General features: G+C 38.1%; 1 protein-coding gene across 2 annotated transcripts in view; it reads right to left on the reverse strand.

Annotated features, from left to right (window-relative positions):
- Positions 1–16,971, reverse strand: part of ERCC6L2 (ERCC excision repair 6 like 2) — a 162,506-nt gene that overhangs the window by 65,077 nt on the left and 80,458 nt on the right. For both annotated transcript variants that reach the window (XM_069575743.1, XM_069575744.1), the window contains exons 12-13: positions 14,711–14,806; positions 2,709–2,808 (exon numbers count right to left, since the gene is read on the reverse strand). In XM_069575743.1, coding sequence (XP_069431844.1) covers positions 2,709–2,808; positions 14,711–14,806 — 196 coding nt within the window. The remainder of the gene's footprint in view (positions 1–2,708; positions 2,809–14,710; positions 14,807–16,971) is intronic.

The raw sequence follows: 16,971 nt of genomic DNA on the forward strand, positions 1-16,971 counted from the left end.
TCAGGCTCCGCCGTCCTTGGGATTCTCCAGGCAAGAACACTGGAGTGGGTTGCCATTTCCTTCTCCAATGCATGAAAGTGAAAAGTGAAAGTGAAGTCGCTCAGTAAGTGTCCGACTCTTCATGACCCCATGGACTGCAGCCTACCAGGCTCCTCCGTCCATGGGATTTTCCAGGCAAGAGTACTGGAGTGGGGTTGCCATTGCCTTCTCGTAGTTTGTGACTGCTGCTACTGCTGCTAAGTCACTTCAGTTGTGTCCGACTCTGTGCGACCCCACAGACGGCAGTCCACCAGGCTCCCCCATCCCTGGGATTCTCCAGGCAAGAACACTGGACTGGGTTGCCATTTCCTTCTCCAGTGCATGAAAGTGAAAAGTGAAAGGGAAGTCGCTCAGTCGTGTCCGACTCTTCGAGACCCCATGGACTGCAGCCCACCATGCTCCTCCGTCCATGGAATTTTCTAGGCAAGAGTAGTGGAGTGGGGCGCCATCGCCTTCTCCTAGTTTGTGACTACCCAGTTCTAGTCTCTGCCTCTGTGGTACGCTGCCTTCTCTTCTGTCTGTGTCAGATTTCCCTTTGCTTCTTATTTATAAGTCACGACTTAGGGCCCACCTGAACAATCAAGGCTAATCTTCCCATCTCAAAAAACCCTTAATCACATCTGCAAAGATCCTTCTTTCCATATAAAGTAACATTTACAGGTTCCAGAGATAAGGACCTGGTATCTCTGAGGGACACTTTCATAGTGTTTTTATTTTCCAAAACTGTTCCATACTATTTGGTGGGGGGCGGGTGTGTTTCATCTGACTTCAAATGTCTTACATGCTCATCTAGGCCAACTGCAACAATTATTTAAAGCAGAGAGCAGGTGGAGGGGTTTGCAGGCATTTATTGTTTTGGACTTTCTTCTCTATTTCAGCAAAAATTTGGAGCTTTGCTTCTTTCCTTCCAGTATTTCTATGTTTTGTTTCTAGTTGAGAGCAAACATTTCCATTGGCTGCAGTTTGGTACAATGGGGGAAAGATCATGTTAGATTATTAATAATACCCCAAAGAGGGGGCATTATATTTAACCCAAGGCTCCTTTCTTTTTTTAGTATCTATGACTCTAAGCTTGGAATATTCATAAGTTGCACCTACTTTTTCCAATAATCTTCTCATGACTGATTTCTTCCTTCAATCTGATCTCAGTTGCCCTTTGTCTTTCAGGGTTTCTTATCATTTCTAGCCCACAGAGAGAACTCTTTTGTTTTCCAACATTTTTATAGGTTTTTTTAAAAACATCATTTTAGATTCCCTTCCCACCCCAAGAGATTTGAGAACACTTGTGAGGCTACAGTGTGTCTGTCATTTGCACCCTTGGTTCAAAATCCAATCAATCTTTGAAGTCACATGTATGCCATTTCTCACATAATGGCCATCTTATCTTTATTTGTGCCTACCAAGCTGTATGGCTGAATGTTCCCTAAGGTTTATTTTAATAAGCAATTAGATCATACAAACTTCTGAAAACTTTAATTACTTTCATGTTCTGAAGACTTTTTTTATTACATATTATTATGTAACAGGCCAAATAGGCAAAAGGAAATAATAGGATTGAGAAAAGAGTCTTACTTGTGACAAGTCAAAGATAGTATTTTAAAGAGCTGCTCCAAGGATGCAAAAAATAATATTCTACTTTTCCCCCAGATTACTTAAATATGTCTGAAAAAGATAATTTTCAGGCATTGTGCTATACCAAAGAACAAAAAGATTACAAGTTTCTTACAGAGCTAAATGCTTTAAGAAAAATAAAAATTTCTGTGTTCAATTCTACTTTTAGAATTAAGAAAATAGCATAAATTTAAGGTTGGATCATTCTTAGGTTAACTACCACCACATGTGGCAGATGTTTGCTCTTAAACAGATTCCAACTAAATATATAGGGAGTAATTCAAATTTAACATTTATAATTAAACTTGAACCTCATTCCAGATCTTCTCAAGTGGGCAGTTATAGACTAAATAAACTTTGTTTAGAGGCATAAATGGAGCAGTGATTGATACCCTAAGGATATCACAGAGTTACTGCAATTTTAGATGAATATTAAAAACACCAGCACAGTAGTTAACTGCACTTGAGTTCCATTCCTATGATTCCATTTATTGGGGCATCCTGGGTCCTGATTTCATTATACACAACCTGAAACATTTGTATTAGATATCTCTATGGTATTCCTCTCCAGTCTTCTTCATGGCATATACAGAAAATGGTAATATGTGAATGTCTACTCTGAGAGGAGGCTATCTTGCTGTCCAGAGAGCACAGGCTGTCTGGGTGCACCGGTACCACATCTGTGGCATACACTTAGCTGTGACCTTGCTACTCAAACTGTGGTCTGTAGACTAGCAGTGCTAGCACTTCCGGGAGTTTGTTACAAATGCAGAATCTTGGGCTCTACCCAGTACTACTAAATGAGAATCTGTATTTTAAAGATCCCAAGATGATTTTGTGTGTACAGTAAAGTAATGCTGTAAGAAAATTTCAGCTCTAAAATTCAATGAACCTAAGAATGTTTTATAGAAGTGTATTCTAGAGTATATTCCATCATCTTATTAAATTCATCATTATAGCTAGAATAAAATAAAAATATATTTGTATAAAAATTTATTATTAATTCCTTAAAACTGAAAAAGATTAACTTTTAAATAGAAAAAGGGAAATACATTCACCTGCTTGTATACTTGTCGTAAGTACATGATCTCCTCCACAGTTCCCAAGGATATCAGCCTAAGCACTTTGACATCTCTGCACTGCCCGATCCTATATGCTCTGCAGAAAAATTAAAAACAAAAGGCGACCAAGATCAAGTGAAACAACTTCAAGTTCAGGAGGCAGCTTTATGGATATAAAAATGAAACATTACTAAAATTTTAATTGAAAAAAAATCTTATGTTTAGGTATGTGCTGTGCTTTGTGCTTAGTCGCTCAGTCATGTCCGACTCTGCAATCCCATGAACCGTAGCCCGCCAGGCTCCTCTGTCCATGTTTAGATAGGCTGTATTATTTAATAATAATGTAAAAACAGAAATTCATATAAAAAGGAGTAGAAAACATATACATATAAACTTCATTTCTGTTATAAACATCACTTTCTACTGTGCAAAACTTTCCCTAAATTCAGATTTTTCTTTTATGGCAGTCTTAAGCTTATGAAGGACTCCATTTGTATAAAACCTCTCAAAAACACAAAAACTAATCCATAGTGACAGTAAGCAGATCAGTGGTTGCTTGGGAATAGGGGCCTCAGGAGAGGAAAGAGGGATGGATTACAAAGTGGCACAAAGAAAATTTGAAGGGTGATGGATATGTTTGCAATTTCGATTGTGGTTATGGGTTCATGCTATATTCTTATATCAAGACTTATCAACTGTACACTTGAAATATGTGCAGTTTATCGTATGTTAATTATACTTCAATGAAACTGTTAAAAAAAACAACAACCCTGAGGGAAAGCAGTTAATCAACTGGCAAGCCTACAGAAATGCAGATTTATACCCTTCATCTACTGAGATTTCCACACAGGCTGTCTGACTGGATCACTCAGTTGATTAGTACCCCAGGTGTTTTGATACGGACTGCAGTGCTAATTAAAACTCTAACCTGACTCACCACACTGGTTAACTATAGGTACAATCCCTGTAGCTTCTTCCAGGTGGAGGTTTTATTGGATGTTCTGAATGAGATCACCTGCTTCTAAATACCTGTTACAGTCACGGGGGATCATGGGCAAGGCCATATTGCCTCATGGTTGAAAATGTTATAGATTGGGGTAAATTTAATTTTGACCTTATATAGCCACACTATGTTGTTATATTTGGTGCTTCCTCTGCCTCCTTTGCCCATTCCTCCTCCCAGAGAAGGGCTTGTACTAGAGGACATATTGGGGTACTGAAAATCTTGCCTTCCCAGAAAAGAATGAGTGCTCTTGTGACACAGCAAAGCCAGATAAGTTACTGCATTGTTACTTGCATCCTGCAGCCTGGATAGAGAGGGGCTCATAATCCCTTTCTCTCTCACAAGGCATTTGGGTCTAAGGATAAATACAAATGGATCTAAGAAAATGTCCTTTGGTGTAAGTCAACTGTTTGCTGTATGATAGACTGTGTTAGAATATTTACTCTTACAGATAAAGCCTTGTAACATGTTATACTGGACCCATGCGTCATCAATTTCTAAGTCTATGAAGTACAAATGTGTAAAAGGTCTTTAATCACATAAAGATGAGTGTCAAGAAACTGTTATACAGTATGGAGGTCAGTATCTTCACTTTTCTTCTCGGTTCCTCCAGTCAGAGTCAACAGAAGGAGAGGGAGAAGAAGAAGAATCCTGTTCATTTAGTTTTATCATCAACTAACTTTCACTGAATGCCAAAGCAGAGTGAACTGTATTTTGAGGGACCACTGGGATAAATAAGATAGGTCCTGATGGCCTAGATGAAAAAGAACATCATTACAACAAGTGTTGTTAAGTCAAAAGGAAACGGAAATTTTTCTGTGGTTTCCATTTGACCATTTTCCTGAGCAGCTGTCACTGGGAAGAGGCTGGTTGAAAGTCTAGGCTCTGCAAGTCAGACTGCATGGGTTCAAATTTATCCTATCTTAAGCTGATACCAACTTAATTTCAATTGCACTAAACCACCTTTACAGCTCTCCTATCACCCTTTATTTTATTGATGTTACAAATTATATCTTTATATGCCATGTATTCATTAGCAGAACAATTATAATTATTTTATGCACTTGTCTTTTAAAATTTATAGAAAACAAAAAGAATTATAACAAAGTTAAAATAATACTGATTTTGATATTTGTCTCTGTATCAATGGGAATGGGTGAATTTAATTCAGATGACTATTATATCTCTACTGTGGGCAAGAATCCCTTATCAGAAATGGAGTAGCCCTTGCATTACACAAGAAACCAAAATGCAGTACACAAGAGTCTGAAACGCAGTACTTGGGTACAATCTCAAAAACAACAGAAAGATCTCAGTTTGTTTCCAAGGCAAATCACTCAGCATCATAGTAATCCAAGTCTATGCACCAACCACCAATGCTGAAGAAGCTGAAATTGAATGGCTCTATTAAGATCTAAAAGACCTTCTAAAACTATCACCAAAAAGAGATGTCCTTTTCATCATAGCAGACTGGAATGCAAAAATAGGGAGTGAAGAGGTATCTGGAGTAACAGACAAGTTTGGCCTTGGAGTACAGAATGAAGCAGGGCAAAGGCTAATAGAGTTTTGCTAAGAGAACATACTGGTCATACCAAACACCCTCTTTCAACACCACAAGAGAAGACTCTGCCCATCACTAGATGCTCAGTACTGAAATCAGACTGACTATATTCTTTGCAGTCGAAGATGGAGAAGCTCTATACAGTCAGAAAAACAAGACTGGGAGCTGACTGTGGGTCAGATCATAAACTCCTTATTGCCAAATTCAGACTTAAATTGAAGAAATCAGGGAAAACCACGAGGCCATTCAGGTAGGACCTAAATCAAATCCTATGATTATACACTGGAAGTGACAAATAGATTCAAGGGATTAGATCTGATGGACAGAATGTATGAAGAACTATGGATGGAGATTCCTAATACTGTACAGGAGGCAGTAATCAAAACCATCCCCAAGAAAAAGAAATGTAAAAAGGCAAAATGGTTGTCTGAGGAGGCCTTACAAATAGCTAAGAAAAGAAGCGAAGTGAAACACAAAGGATAAAAGGATAGATAAACCCATCTGATTGCAGAGTTCCTTAGGAGAGCAAGGAGAGATAAGAGAGCCATCTTAAGTGAACAATGGAAAGAAACAGAGGAAAACAACAGAATGGGAAAGACTAGAGATCTCTTCGAGAAAATCCGAGATACCAAGGGAACATTTCATGCAGAGATGGGTATAATAAAGGACAGAAACGGAATGGACCCAACAGAAGCAGAAGACATTAAGAGGAGGAGGCAGGAATACACAGATGAATTGTACAAAAAAGGTCATAATGATCCAGATAACCATGATAGTGTGACCACTTACCTAGAGGCAGACATCCAGGAATGTGAAATCAAGTGGACCTTAGGAAGCATTACTACAAACAAAGGTAGTGAGGGTGATGGAATTCCAGCTGAGCTATTTCAGATCCTAAAAGATGATGCTGTTAAAGTGCTACACTCAATATACCAGTGAATTTAGAAAACTCAGCAGTGGCCACAGGACTGGAAAAGGTCAGGTTTCATTCCAGTCTCAAAGAAGGGTAATGCCAAAGAATGCTCAAACTACAGCACAATTGTACTCATCTACCATGCTAGTAAAGTGACGGTTGCTTACTTGTGTCTGACTCTTTGCAACCCCACGGACTATACAGTCCCTGTTATTCTCTAGGCCAGAATACTGGAGTGGGTAGGTTTTCCCTTCTCCAGGGGATCTTCCCAACCCAGGGATCGAACCCAGGTATCCCACATTGCAGATGTATTCTTTACGAGCTGAGCCACAAGGGAAGCCCACCATGCTAGTAAGGGAATGCTCAAAATCCTTCAAGCTAGGCTTTAACAGTACACAAACTGAGAACTTCCAGAGGTAAAAGTTAGATTTAGAAAAGGCAGAAGAACCAGAGACCAAATTGCCAACATTCGTTAGATCACAGAAAAAGCAAGGGAATTCCAAAAAAAATCTGCTTCATTGACTACATTAAAAGTTTTGACTGGGTGGATCACAACAAGCTATGGAAAATTCTTCAAGAGATGAGAATACCAGACCACCTTTCCTGCCTCCAGAGAAACCTGTATACAGGTCAAGAAGCAACAGTTAAAACCGGACATGGAATAATGAACTGGTTCAAAACTGGAAAAGGAGTATGTCAAGGCTGTATATTGTCACCTTGCTTATTTCATGTCTATGTAGAGTATATCATGTGAAATGCTGGGCTGGAGGAAGCTCAAGCTGGAATCAAGATTGCTGTGGGAAATATTAATGATCTCAGATATGCAGATGATACCACCCCAATGGTAGAAAGTGAAGAGGAACTAAAGAACCTCTTGATGAAAGTGAAAGAGGAAAGGGAAAAAGCTGGCTTAAAACTCAACATTAAAAAACTAAGACCATGGCATCCAGTCCCATCACTTCATGACAAACAGATGTGGAAAAAATAGAAACAGTGACAGACTTTATATTCTAGGGCTCCAAAATCACGCAGACAGTGACTGCAGCCATAAAAATTAAAAGATGCTAGCTTTTTGGAAGAAAGCTATGACAAACCTAGACAGCATATTAAAAAGCAGAGACATCACTTTGCCAATGAAGGTCCATAGGGTCAAAGCTATAGTATTTCCAGTAGTTATGTACTGATATGAGAGCTGGACCATAAAAATGGCTGAACCAAAGAATTGATGCTTTTGAACTGTGGTGCTGGAGAAGACTCTTGCAAGGAGATCAAACTAGTCAATCCTAAAGGAAATCAACTCTGAATATTCACTGGAAGGACTGATGCTGATGCTGAAGCTGAAGTGCCAATACACTGGTCACCTGATGTGAAGAGCTGAGTCACTGGAAAAGACCCTGATGCTGGGAAAGACTGAGGGCAATAGGAAAAGGGAGTGACAGAGGATAAGATGGTTGAATGGTATCATCAACTCAGTGGACGTGAATTTGAGCAAACTCTGGGATATAGTGAAAGATAGGGAAGCCTGAAATGCTGCAGTCCATGAGGTTGCAAAGAGCTGGACAGGACTGAAGGACTGAACAACAATATGACTTTGACTTACCAGAGTCCCTTCATCTGAAATTGAAACTCTCTCCCAAACACTTTACATATCAATAGAACAGAATAAAGAGCCCAGAAATAAACTCATGCACCTGTAGACAACTAATCTATGACAAAGACGGCAAGAATATATAATGGACAAAACAGTCTCTTCAACAAGTGGTTCTTGGAAAACTGGACAGCCACATGTAAAACAATGAGAACAGAACATTTCCTCACCAACAACAAAAATAATCAAAATGGATTAAAGACCTAAATCTAAGTACTGAAGTCATAAAACTCCTAGAAGAGAACAGAGAACAATCTATGACATAAACTGTATCAACTGTTTTTAGATCAGTTTCCTAAGGCAAGGGAAATAACAGCAAATATAAACAAATGAAACCTAAACTTACAAGGTTTTGCACATCAAAGGAAACCACTGAGAAAATGAGACAATGACCTAAGGAGTGGAAGAAGATATTTGCAAATGATATGATCAACATGGGGTTGCTGCTGCTGCTGCTGCTAAGTCGCTACAGTCGTGTCCGACTCTGTGTGACCCCACAGACAGCAGCCCACCAGGCTCCCCCGTCTCTGGGATTCTCAAGGCAAGAATACTAGAGTGGGTTGCCATTTCCTTCTCCAATGCGTGAAAGTGAAGTCGCTCAGTCGTGTCTGACTCTTGGCGACCCCGTGGACTGCAGCCCACCAGGCTCTTGTGTCCATGGGATTTTCCAAGCAAGAGTACTGGAGTGGGGTGTGTAGGGAACTAGGTTTAAAGAAGGTTGAGAAGTGCTTGCAAACGAGACTCTCAACCAGGGCTGAACATTCTTGCAAACGAGATGTTCTGCCCAGTGTAGGGAACTAGGTTTAAGGAAGATTGAGAAGTGCTTGCAAACGAGACTCTCAACCAGGGCTGAGCATTCTTGCAAACGAGATGTTCAGCTAAAAATCCTGTTTGTTCCCATGGGAAAAGAACATTGCTTGCACACAAGGATGTTTCTCTGATTCCTCAAAAGGAACAGACCTTGGGACAAAACGGATTCTAAGCTGATAAGGAAGTTCCCCAAAACAAAGTCTTAGCTGCAGTAAATAAGCCAAGGTAAAGGTTATCTCGCCCTGCGCCTGCGCACTGTATAGTCTCTGAATCATAGTGCTTGGCAGCTTGCCCTGTAGGGGGTTGTGCAAAAGATATAAAATAAAGCAGCTGTAAGAAGCAAGTGTTAAAAATATAAAGATTTAAACCACTCTGCAGTGTTGGTGTGTCATTCCGTTGCCGGCAGGGTGCCATTGTCTTCTCCAACATGGGGTTAGTATCCAAAAAATATAAATAGCTCATAGAACTCAGTATCAAGAAAATAATGTCAAAAAAAACAAACAACCCAATCAAAAATGGGGCAGACAACCTGAAGAGAAATCTTCCTAAGATGCTAACAGGAACCTGAAAGGATGGTCAATGTCACTAATTATTAGAGAAATGCAAATCAAAGCCACAATGAGTTATCAGCTATCACATCTTAGAATAACTGTCATCACAAAACCACAAACAACTGTTAGCAAGGATGGAGTAAAAAAGGAATCACCGTACACTACTGGTAGGAATGTAAATCGGTGCAGCTACTATGGCAAACAGTACGGAGATTCCTCCAAAAACTAAAAATAGAACTATGATATGATCCAGCAATCCCACTTTTGTGTATATATCTAAAAAAATGAAAACACTAATTTGAATAGATTCACGCATTTCAATGTCCACAGAAGTATTAACTACAATAGCCAAGACATGGAAGCAATCCAGTGTCCATCAACATACAAATGGATAAAGATGTGGTATACATATAAGAATAGATTATTGTTGTCGTTCAGTCACCCAGTCATATCCAACTCTTTGTGACCCCATGGACTGCAGCAAAACAGGCCTCCCTGTCCCTCACTATCTCCTGAAGTTTGCCAAGTTCATGTCCATTGCATCAGTGATGCCATCCAGCCATCTCATCCTCTGATGCCCTCTTCTTCTGCCCTCAATCTTTTCCAGCACCAGGGACCTTTCGAATGAGTTGGCTGTTCGCATCAGATGACCAAAAAACTGAAGCTTCAGCTTCAGTATCAGTCCTTCCAACGAATATTCAAAGCTGATTTCCCTTACGATTGACTGGTTTGATCTCCCTCCTCTCCAAGGGACTTTCAGGAGTCTTCTCTACCATAGTTTGAAGGCATCAATTCTTTGGTGCTCTGCCTTCTTTATGGTCCAGCTCTCACAACCATACATGACCACTGGGAAGACCACAGCCCTGACTATACAGGGCAGGCAGAGTAATGTCTCTGCTTTTCAACACACTGTTTAAGCCTGTCATAGCTTTCCTATGGATTATTTCTCAGCCATAAAAAAGAATGAAATTCTGCCAATTACAGCATCATGGATGAACCTAGAGAACATTATGCTTAGTGAATTAAATCAGAGAAAGATAAATACTATATGATATCACTTAGACGTGGAACCTAAGAAATAAAACAAATGAATACATATATAGGAAAACAGAAACACAATTACAGAATAGAAAACAAACAAGTGCTTAACAGTGGGGTCAGGGAAGGGGATAGGGAAAAGATAGGGTAATGGGATTAAGAAATACAAACTACTGTATATAAAATAGATTAGCAACAAGAAGATATTGCATAGTGCAGGGAGTTATAGCCATTGTCTTACAATAACTTTCAATGAAGTATAATCTGTAAAAATACTGAATCACTATCTATATACCCAAAACTAATATAATACTGTAAATCAGTAATATTTTGTTTACAAAACACTATAATGTTATATGTCAGTTATATTGCAATAATAAAAATAAAAAATACAACTTTAAAATATACTAAAATGAATTAACAGTTGATCATATGATACAGAAGAACAGATCAGTGAGCTGGCAGACACAGCTGTGGAAATCACTGAAGCTGAACAGAAAAAAGAAAAAGAATAAAAAGTTAAGAAGGACAGTTTGAGACCTCTGGAACTGTATGAAACATACTAGCATTCACATTATAGGGGTCCCAGATAAAGGCACAGAGGCCATATTTGAAGACATAATACTGAAAACTTCCCTAACTTGGAAAAGGAAAGATATTCAGGTCCAGAAAGCACAAAAAGTTCCAAACAGGACCAACCCAAACAGGAGTACACCAAGAAACGTGTAATTAAAACATGAAAAATTAAAGATAAAGAGAAAAAGGAAAAGCAACAAGTTATATCCAAAGCAAATCCCTAACGCTATGAGCATTGTGGAGAAACTGTGCAGGCCAGAAGGGAGTGACACAATATACTTGAAGTGATGAAAGGGGAAAACCTACAAGCAAGAATATTCCAATTAGCAAAGCTTCATATAGATCTGGAGAGATCAAAAGTTTCACACATAAGTAAAAGTCAAGAGTTCTGTGCCACTAACTGAATTCCAAGAAATGTTACAGAAACTCTTCTACGTGAAAAAGAAAAGGCCACAACTAGATACATGAAAATTACGGAAGGAAAAAAATCTCACTGGTAAAGGCAAATATACAGTAAAAGTAGTAAATCCACCATGTATAAAGCTGGTAGGAAGGTTAAAAGACAAAAGTAGTAACATTATGTATATCCATAAAAGTAGTTAAGGGACACACAAAACAAAAAGATATAAAATAAGATGTAAAAAATAATAAACATTCTGGGGGGGAAGAGTAAAAATTTAGGGTTGATAAGTATGTGTGAACTTAAAAGATCAGTAACTTAAAATAATCAGGTACACAGACAGTTGTTGTTGCTTAGTCACTAAGTCACGTCTGACTCTTTGACTGTAGCCTAGAGGCTCCCTTCTTTCCATGGGATTTCCCAGGCAAGAATACTGGAGTGGGTTGCCATTTTCTCCTCCATGGAATCTTCTTGACCCAGGGATCGAACCCATATCTCGTGCCTTGGCAGGCAAATTCTTTACCACTGAGCCATCAGGGAAGCCCTATAAATAGAGCGCTATATTATATTTTACAGTAGCCACAAACCAAAAATCTAAACAAACAGAAAAAAAAAGAAAGGAATACCAACATAACACTAAATATACCTATCAAATCACAAACAAGATAACAGAAGAAGAAAGAAATAAAAAAGAACTACGGAAACAACCACAAAACAAGAAAATGTAAAGGAGAACATATCTATCAGGAACTACGTAAAAAGTACATGGACTAAATGCTGCAATCAAAAGACACAGAGTGGCTGAATGGATACAGAAACAAAAGCCATCTATATGCTGCCTACAGGAGGCTCACTCTTGAGTTACAGACACACAGACTGAAACTGAGGAGATGGGAAAAGATATTCCTTCCAAATGCAAAGGAAACGAAAACTGGGGTAGCAACACACACCAGAGAAAACAGACTTTAAAACAAAGACTGCAGAAGTGACAAAGACAAGGGATCAATTTAAAAAGGAGGTATAACAATTGTAAATGCATATGCATCTGGCAAAGGAGCACCTACATACATAAAGCAAATATTAACAGACATAAAAGGAGACTGATAGTAGCACCATTAATAGTAGGGAGCTTTAAGACCCCACTGACATTACTGGGGTTAGTGAACATCCAGAGAGAAAATGAATTAGGAAACACTGGTCTTAAACAACATATTATACCAGATGGACTAAATAGATAAAGATAGAATATTTCATCCAAAAGCAGAAGAATGACCTTTTTTTCAAGTTCACATGGAATACTGTCCAGGAAAGACCATATGTTAGGCAACAAAACAAGTAAATTTAAGATTGGAATGATATCAAGCCTCTTTTTCTGACCATAACTATAGAGACGAGAAATTAACCAGTTAAAACAAATCTGCAAAAACACAAATATGTGAGTTTAAACAATACATTCTTAAAAAACAATGAATCACTGAAGAAATCAATGGACAAATAAAAATATACCTGCAGACAATGAAAATGGAAACACAATGATCCAAAATGTATGGGACTCAGTAAGAGCAGTTTCATGGCTTATACCATTACAAGCCTCTGTCAAGAAACAAGAGAAACGGGGAAAAAACCCAAATGAACAAACTAAACTTAACTTACACCTCAAGAAACTAGAAAAAGAACAAAACTGAAAGTTAGTGAAGGAAAGAAATAAACATCAGAGCAGAAATAAATGACATAGAGACTAAAAAATTTGAACAGATCAATGAAACTACGAGCTGGTTCTTCAAAAGGTAACAAGAATTAATTTAACCAGATTCTTCAAGGAAAAAAGACAGAAAACTAAAATCAATAAAATCAGAAATGAAAATGGAGAAGTCACAACTGACATCACAGAAATACAAAGGATTGTAAAAGATTACTAAAAACAATTATACACCAATAAAGTGAATAACTAAGAAATGAACAAATTACTAGAAATGAATCTCAAGATTGAACCATGAACAAATAGAAATTTTTAACAGACTAATTAATAGTAACAATATTGAACTGGTAATCAAAAAACTACCAACAACAAAGTCTAGGACGAGACAGCTTCACAGATGAATTCAACATTCAGAGAAGAGTTAACACTATCTTTCTCAAACTAATCTCATTTTGAACTCATTCTATGAGGTCAGCATTGTCCTGATACCAAAACCAGACAAAGATATCATAAAAATCACAGGTAATATCACTGATGAACACAGAAGCAAAAATCTTCAACAAACTGAAATTGAAAAACACATTAAAAGGATCATACGTCATGATCAAGTGAGATTTTATCCCAGGGATGCAAGGGATTCAATATCTGCAAATCAGTTGATGTGATATACCATGTTAACATATAGAAGAATAAAAGTTATATTATCTTAATAAATGTGGAAGAAGCTTTCAACAAAATTTAATATCCATTTATGATTTAAAAAACCCAAGAAACTGAAAATAGAGGGAACATGCCCCAATATAAAAAAGGCCATATATGATAAGCCCATAGCTAACAACATACTCATACCCAAGTTAGAGGGGAAGAAGTAAAACTCAGTGTTTCTACATGATGACACTATATACAGAAAATCCTAAAGATGCAAGAAAAAAAAATATTAGAGCTCATCAATGAATCTGGTAAAGCTGCAGAATACAAAATTAATATACAGAAGTCTGTTGCATTCTATATATTAACAATGCTCTATTAGAGAAATAATAAAATCCCATTTATAATTGTATCAAGAAGGATAAAATATCTAGAAATAAATTTAACTAAGGAGGTAAAAGAATTGTATTCAGAAAACTTTCAGACAATGACGAAACAGACTGTTTAAGAAAGCTGGGTTTCCATGCTTTATGATCTGGTGCAAACAACCACTGTAAGAATATTTTGTCAGTCTGATTTCCCACTTATTTATAAAATTTATGAAATGATTCTTTCAGTTTTGATCAAGAAGCACATGTTATAGGTTAATCCCTCTTTATGTACAAAGTATGGGACAGGAATCTGTTTTAGAGTCAGCACATTAATCTCCTGGAATGATGTACTCTGGTCTACTCTCATATTCTGAAGTTGCTGATCCCATGCTTGAAAATTCTCTATGCTCTCCTATTGACTTTGGATTGTGGCTTTTCTCTGCTGGTCCCTTCATCATAAAAATTCTTTCATGAGTTTCTTAAAACTTCTGGTCTACCAGTAGTGGCCTTTTCGACTTTCCTGCAGGAGTAGGGATTTATTCTCTCTTCTAAATTAATCTTGTTCCAATAATGAGATCTTGAGATGGAGGGGAAATAAATGACTAACAGCCTGCCATTTGGATTTAAAAGTTCAGAGTTATCTTAAACAAAAGTTAAAAAAAATTTTACAAAGGTTTCCTTATCTTCTAATCACAGTCACATTACAGGCAACCTAAAAGATTCAGGAGCATTTTTAGATTAAAGCTTTTACAGGTCACGTCAAAGTTTGTCACTATTGTACCTGTCAATTGCTTGAAGATCATTGGCTGGATTCCATGTAGGGTCAAATAATATAACCACATTGGCACCAACAAAATTAAGGCCTAGTCCACCAGCCCTGGAGTAAATTTAGAAAAAAAGCACATTAAAACAGTAAAAACAAATTTTGCTCTGTAACTCAATGATGCCAGGTTTCTATAACAAAATAAATATAACATTACATTAACATTATAAAAGTAAGGTAATTAAAACACAAATATGCCACAAGGAAAATTGCTATGGAACATTTTTTTTTTTTTTGGTACCACTCTAGAATATTCCTGAAGAACTATGGACAGAGGATCATAACACTGTACAGGAGGCAGTGATCAAAACCATCCCAAAGAAAAAGTAATGCAAGAAGGCAAAATGGTTGTCTGAGGAGGCTTTACAAATAGATGAGAAAAGAAGAGAAGGGAAAAGCAAAGGAAAAAGGGAAAGATATACTCAAGTGAATGCAGAGTTCCAGAGAAGAGCAAGGAGAGATAAGAAGGCCTTCTCAAATGGACAATGCAAACAAACAGAAGAAAACAACAAAATGAGAAAGAGTGGAGATCTCTTCAAGAATTCGAGATACCAAGGGAACATTTCATGCAAGAATGGACAGGATAAACGACAGAAATAGTAAGGACCTGACAGAAGCAGAAGAGATTAAGAAGAGGTGGCAAGAACACAGAGAACTACACAAAAAAGATCTTAATGACCCAGAAAACCACAAAGATATGGTCGCTCACCTAGAGCCAGACATACTGGAGTGTGAAGTCAAGTGGGCCTTAGGAAGCATTACTAAGAGCAAAGCTAGTGGACATAATGGAATTATAGCTGAGCTATTTCAAATCCTAAAAGATGATGGTGTTAAAATGCTACATTCAGGATGTCAGCAAATTTGGAATACTCAGCAGTGCCCACAGGACTAGAAAAGGTCAGGTTTCATTTCAATCTCAAAGAAGGGCAATGCCAAAGAATGTTCAAACTGCCATAAAACTGTGCTCAGTTCACACGCTAGCAAGCTTATACTCAAAATCCTACAAGCCAGGCTTCAGCAGTACATGAACTGAGAACTTCCAGATGTACAAGCTGGGTTTAGAAAAGGCAGAGGAACCGGAGATCAAATTGCTAACATTTGTTGGATCATAGAGAAAGTAAGGAAAATCCAGAAAAACATCAATTTGTGCTTCAATGACTATGCTAAAGCCTTTGACTGTGTGGATCACAGCAAACAATGGAAATTCTTAGAGATGGGAATACCAGACCACCTTACCTGTCTCCTGAGAAACCTATATGTAGGTCAAGAAGCAACTGTTAGAACCAGCCATGGAACAACGGACTGGTTCAAAACTGGGAAAGGAGTATGACAAAGCTCTGTATTGTCACCCTGCTATGCAGATTACCTGATGTGAAATGTTGGGCTGGATGAAGCTCAAGCTGGAATCAAGATTGCCAGGAGAAATATCAACAACCTCACATATGCAGATGATACCACTCTAATGGCATAAAGTGAACAGGAACTAAGGAGAGCCTCTTTTTGAGGGTGAAAGAAGAGAGTGAAAAAACTGGCTTAAAACTCATCATTCAAATACTAAGATCACAGCATACAGTCTCATGAATTCACAACAAACAGAAGGGTAAAAAGTGGAAGCAGTGACAAATTTTCTTTGCTTGGGCTCCAAAATTACCATGGACAGTGACTGCAACCATGAAATTAGAAGACGCTTGCTCCTTGGAAGGAAGCTATAACAGACCCAGACAGTATATTAAAAAGCAATGAAATCACTTTGCCAGCAAAGGTCCTTATAGTCAAAGCTATAGTTTTTCCAATAGTCATGTATGGATATGAGAGCTGGAGCATAAAGAAGGCTGAGCACCAAATAATTGATGCTTTTGAATTGTGGCACTGGAGAAGACTCTTGAGAGTCCTTGGAACTACAAGGAGATCTGACCAGTCAATCCTAAAGGAAATCAACCCTGAATATTCACTGGAAGGACTGATTCTGAAGTAGATGCTCCAATACTTTGGCCAACTGATGCAAAGAGATAACTCACTGGAAAAGATCCTGATTCTGGGAAAGACTGAAGGCAAAAGAAGGGGGAAGCAGAGGATGAGATGTTTAGGGACCATCACTGACTCAATGCACATGCATCTCAGCAAACTCTGGGAGACAGTGAAGGACAGGAGAGCTTGGCGTGCTGCAGTCCATGGGGTTGCAAAAAGCTGGACATGACTTAGTGACTGAACAACAAGAG

This window comes from Ovis canadensis, chromosome 2 (assembly GCF_042477335.2).
Source record: "Ovis canadensis isolate MfBH-ARS-UI-01 breed Bighorn chromosome 2, ARS-UI_OviCan_v2, whole genome shotgun sequence".
Lineage (NCBI taxonomy): Eukaryota > Metazoa > Chordata > Mammalia > Artiodactyla > Bovidae > Ovis > Ovis canadensis.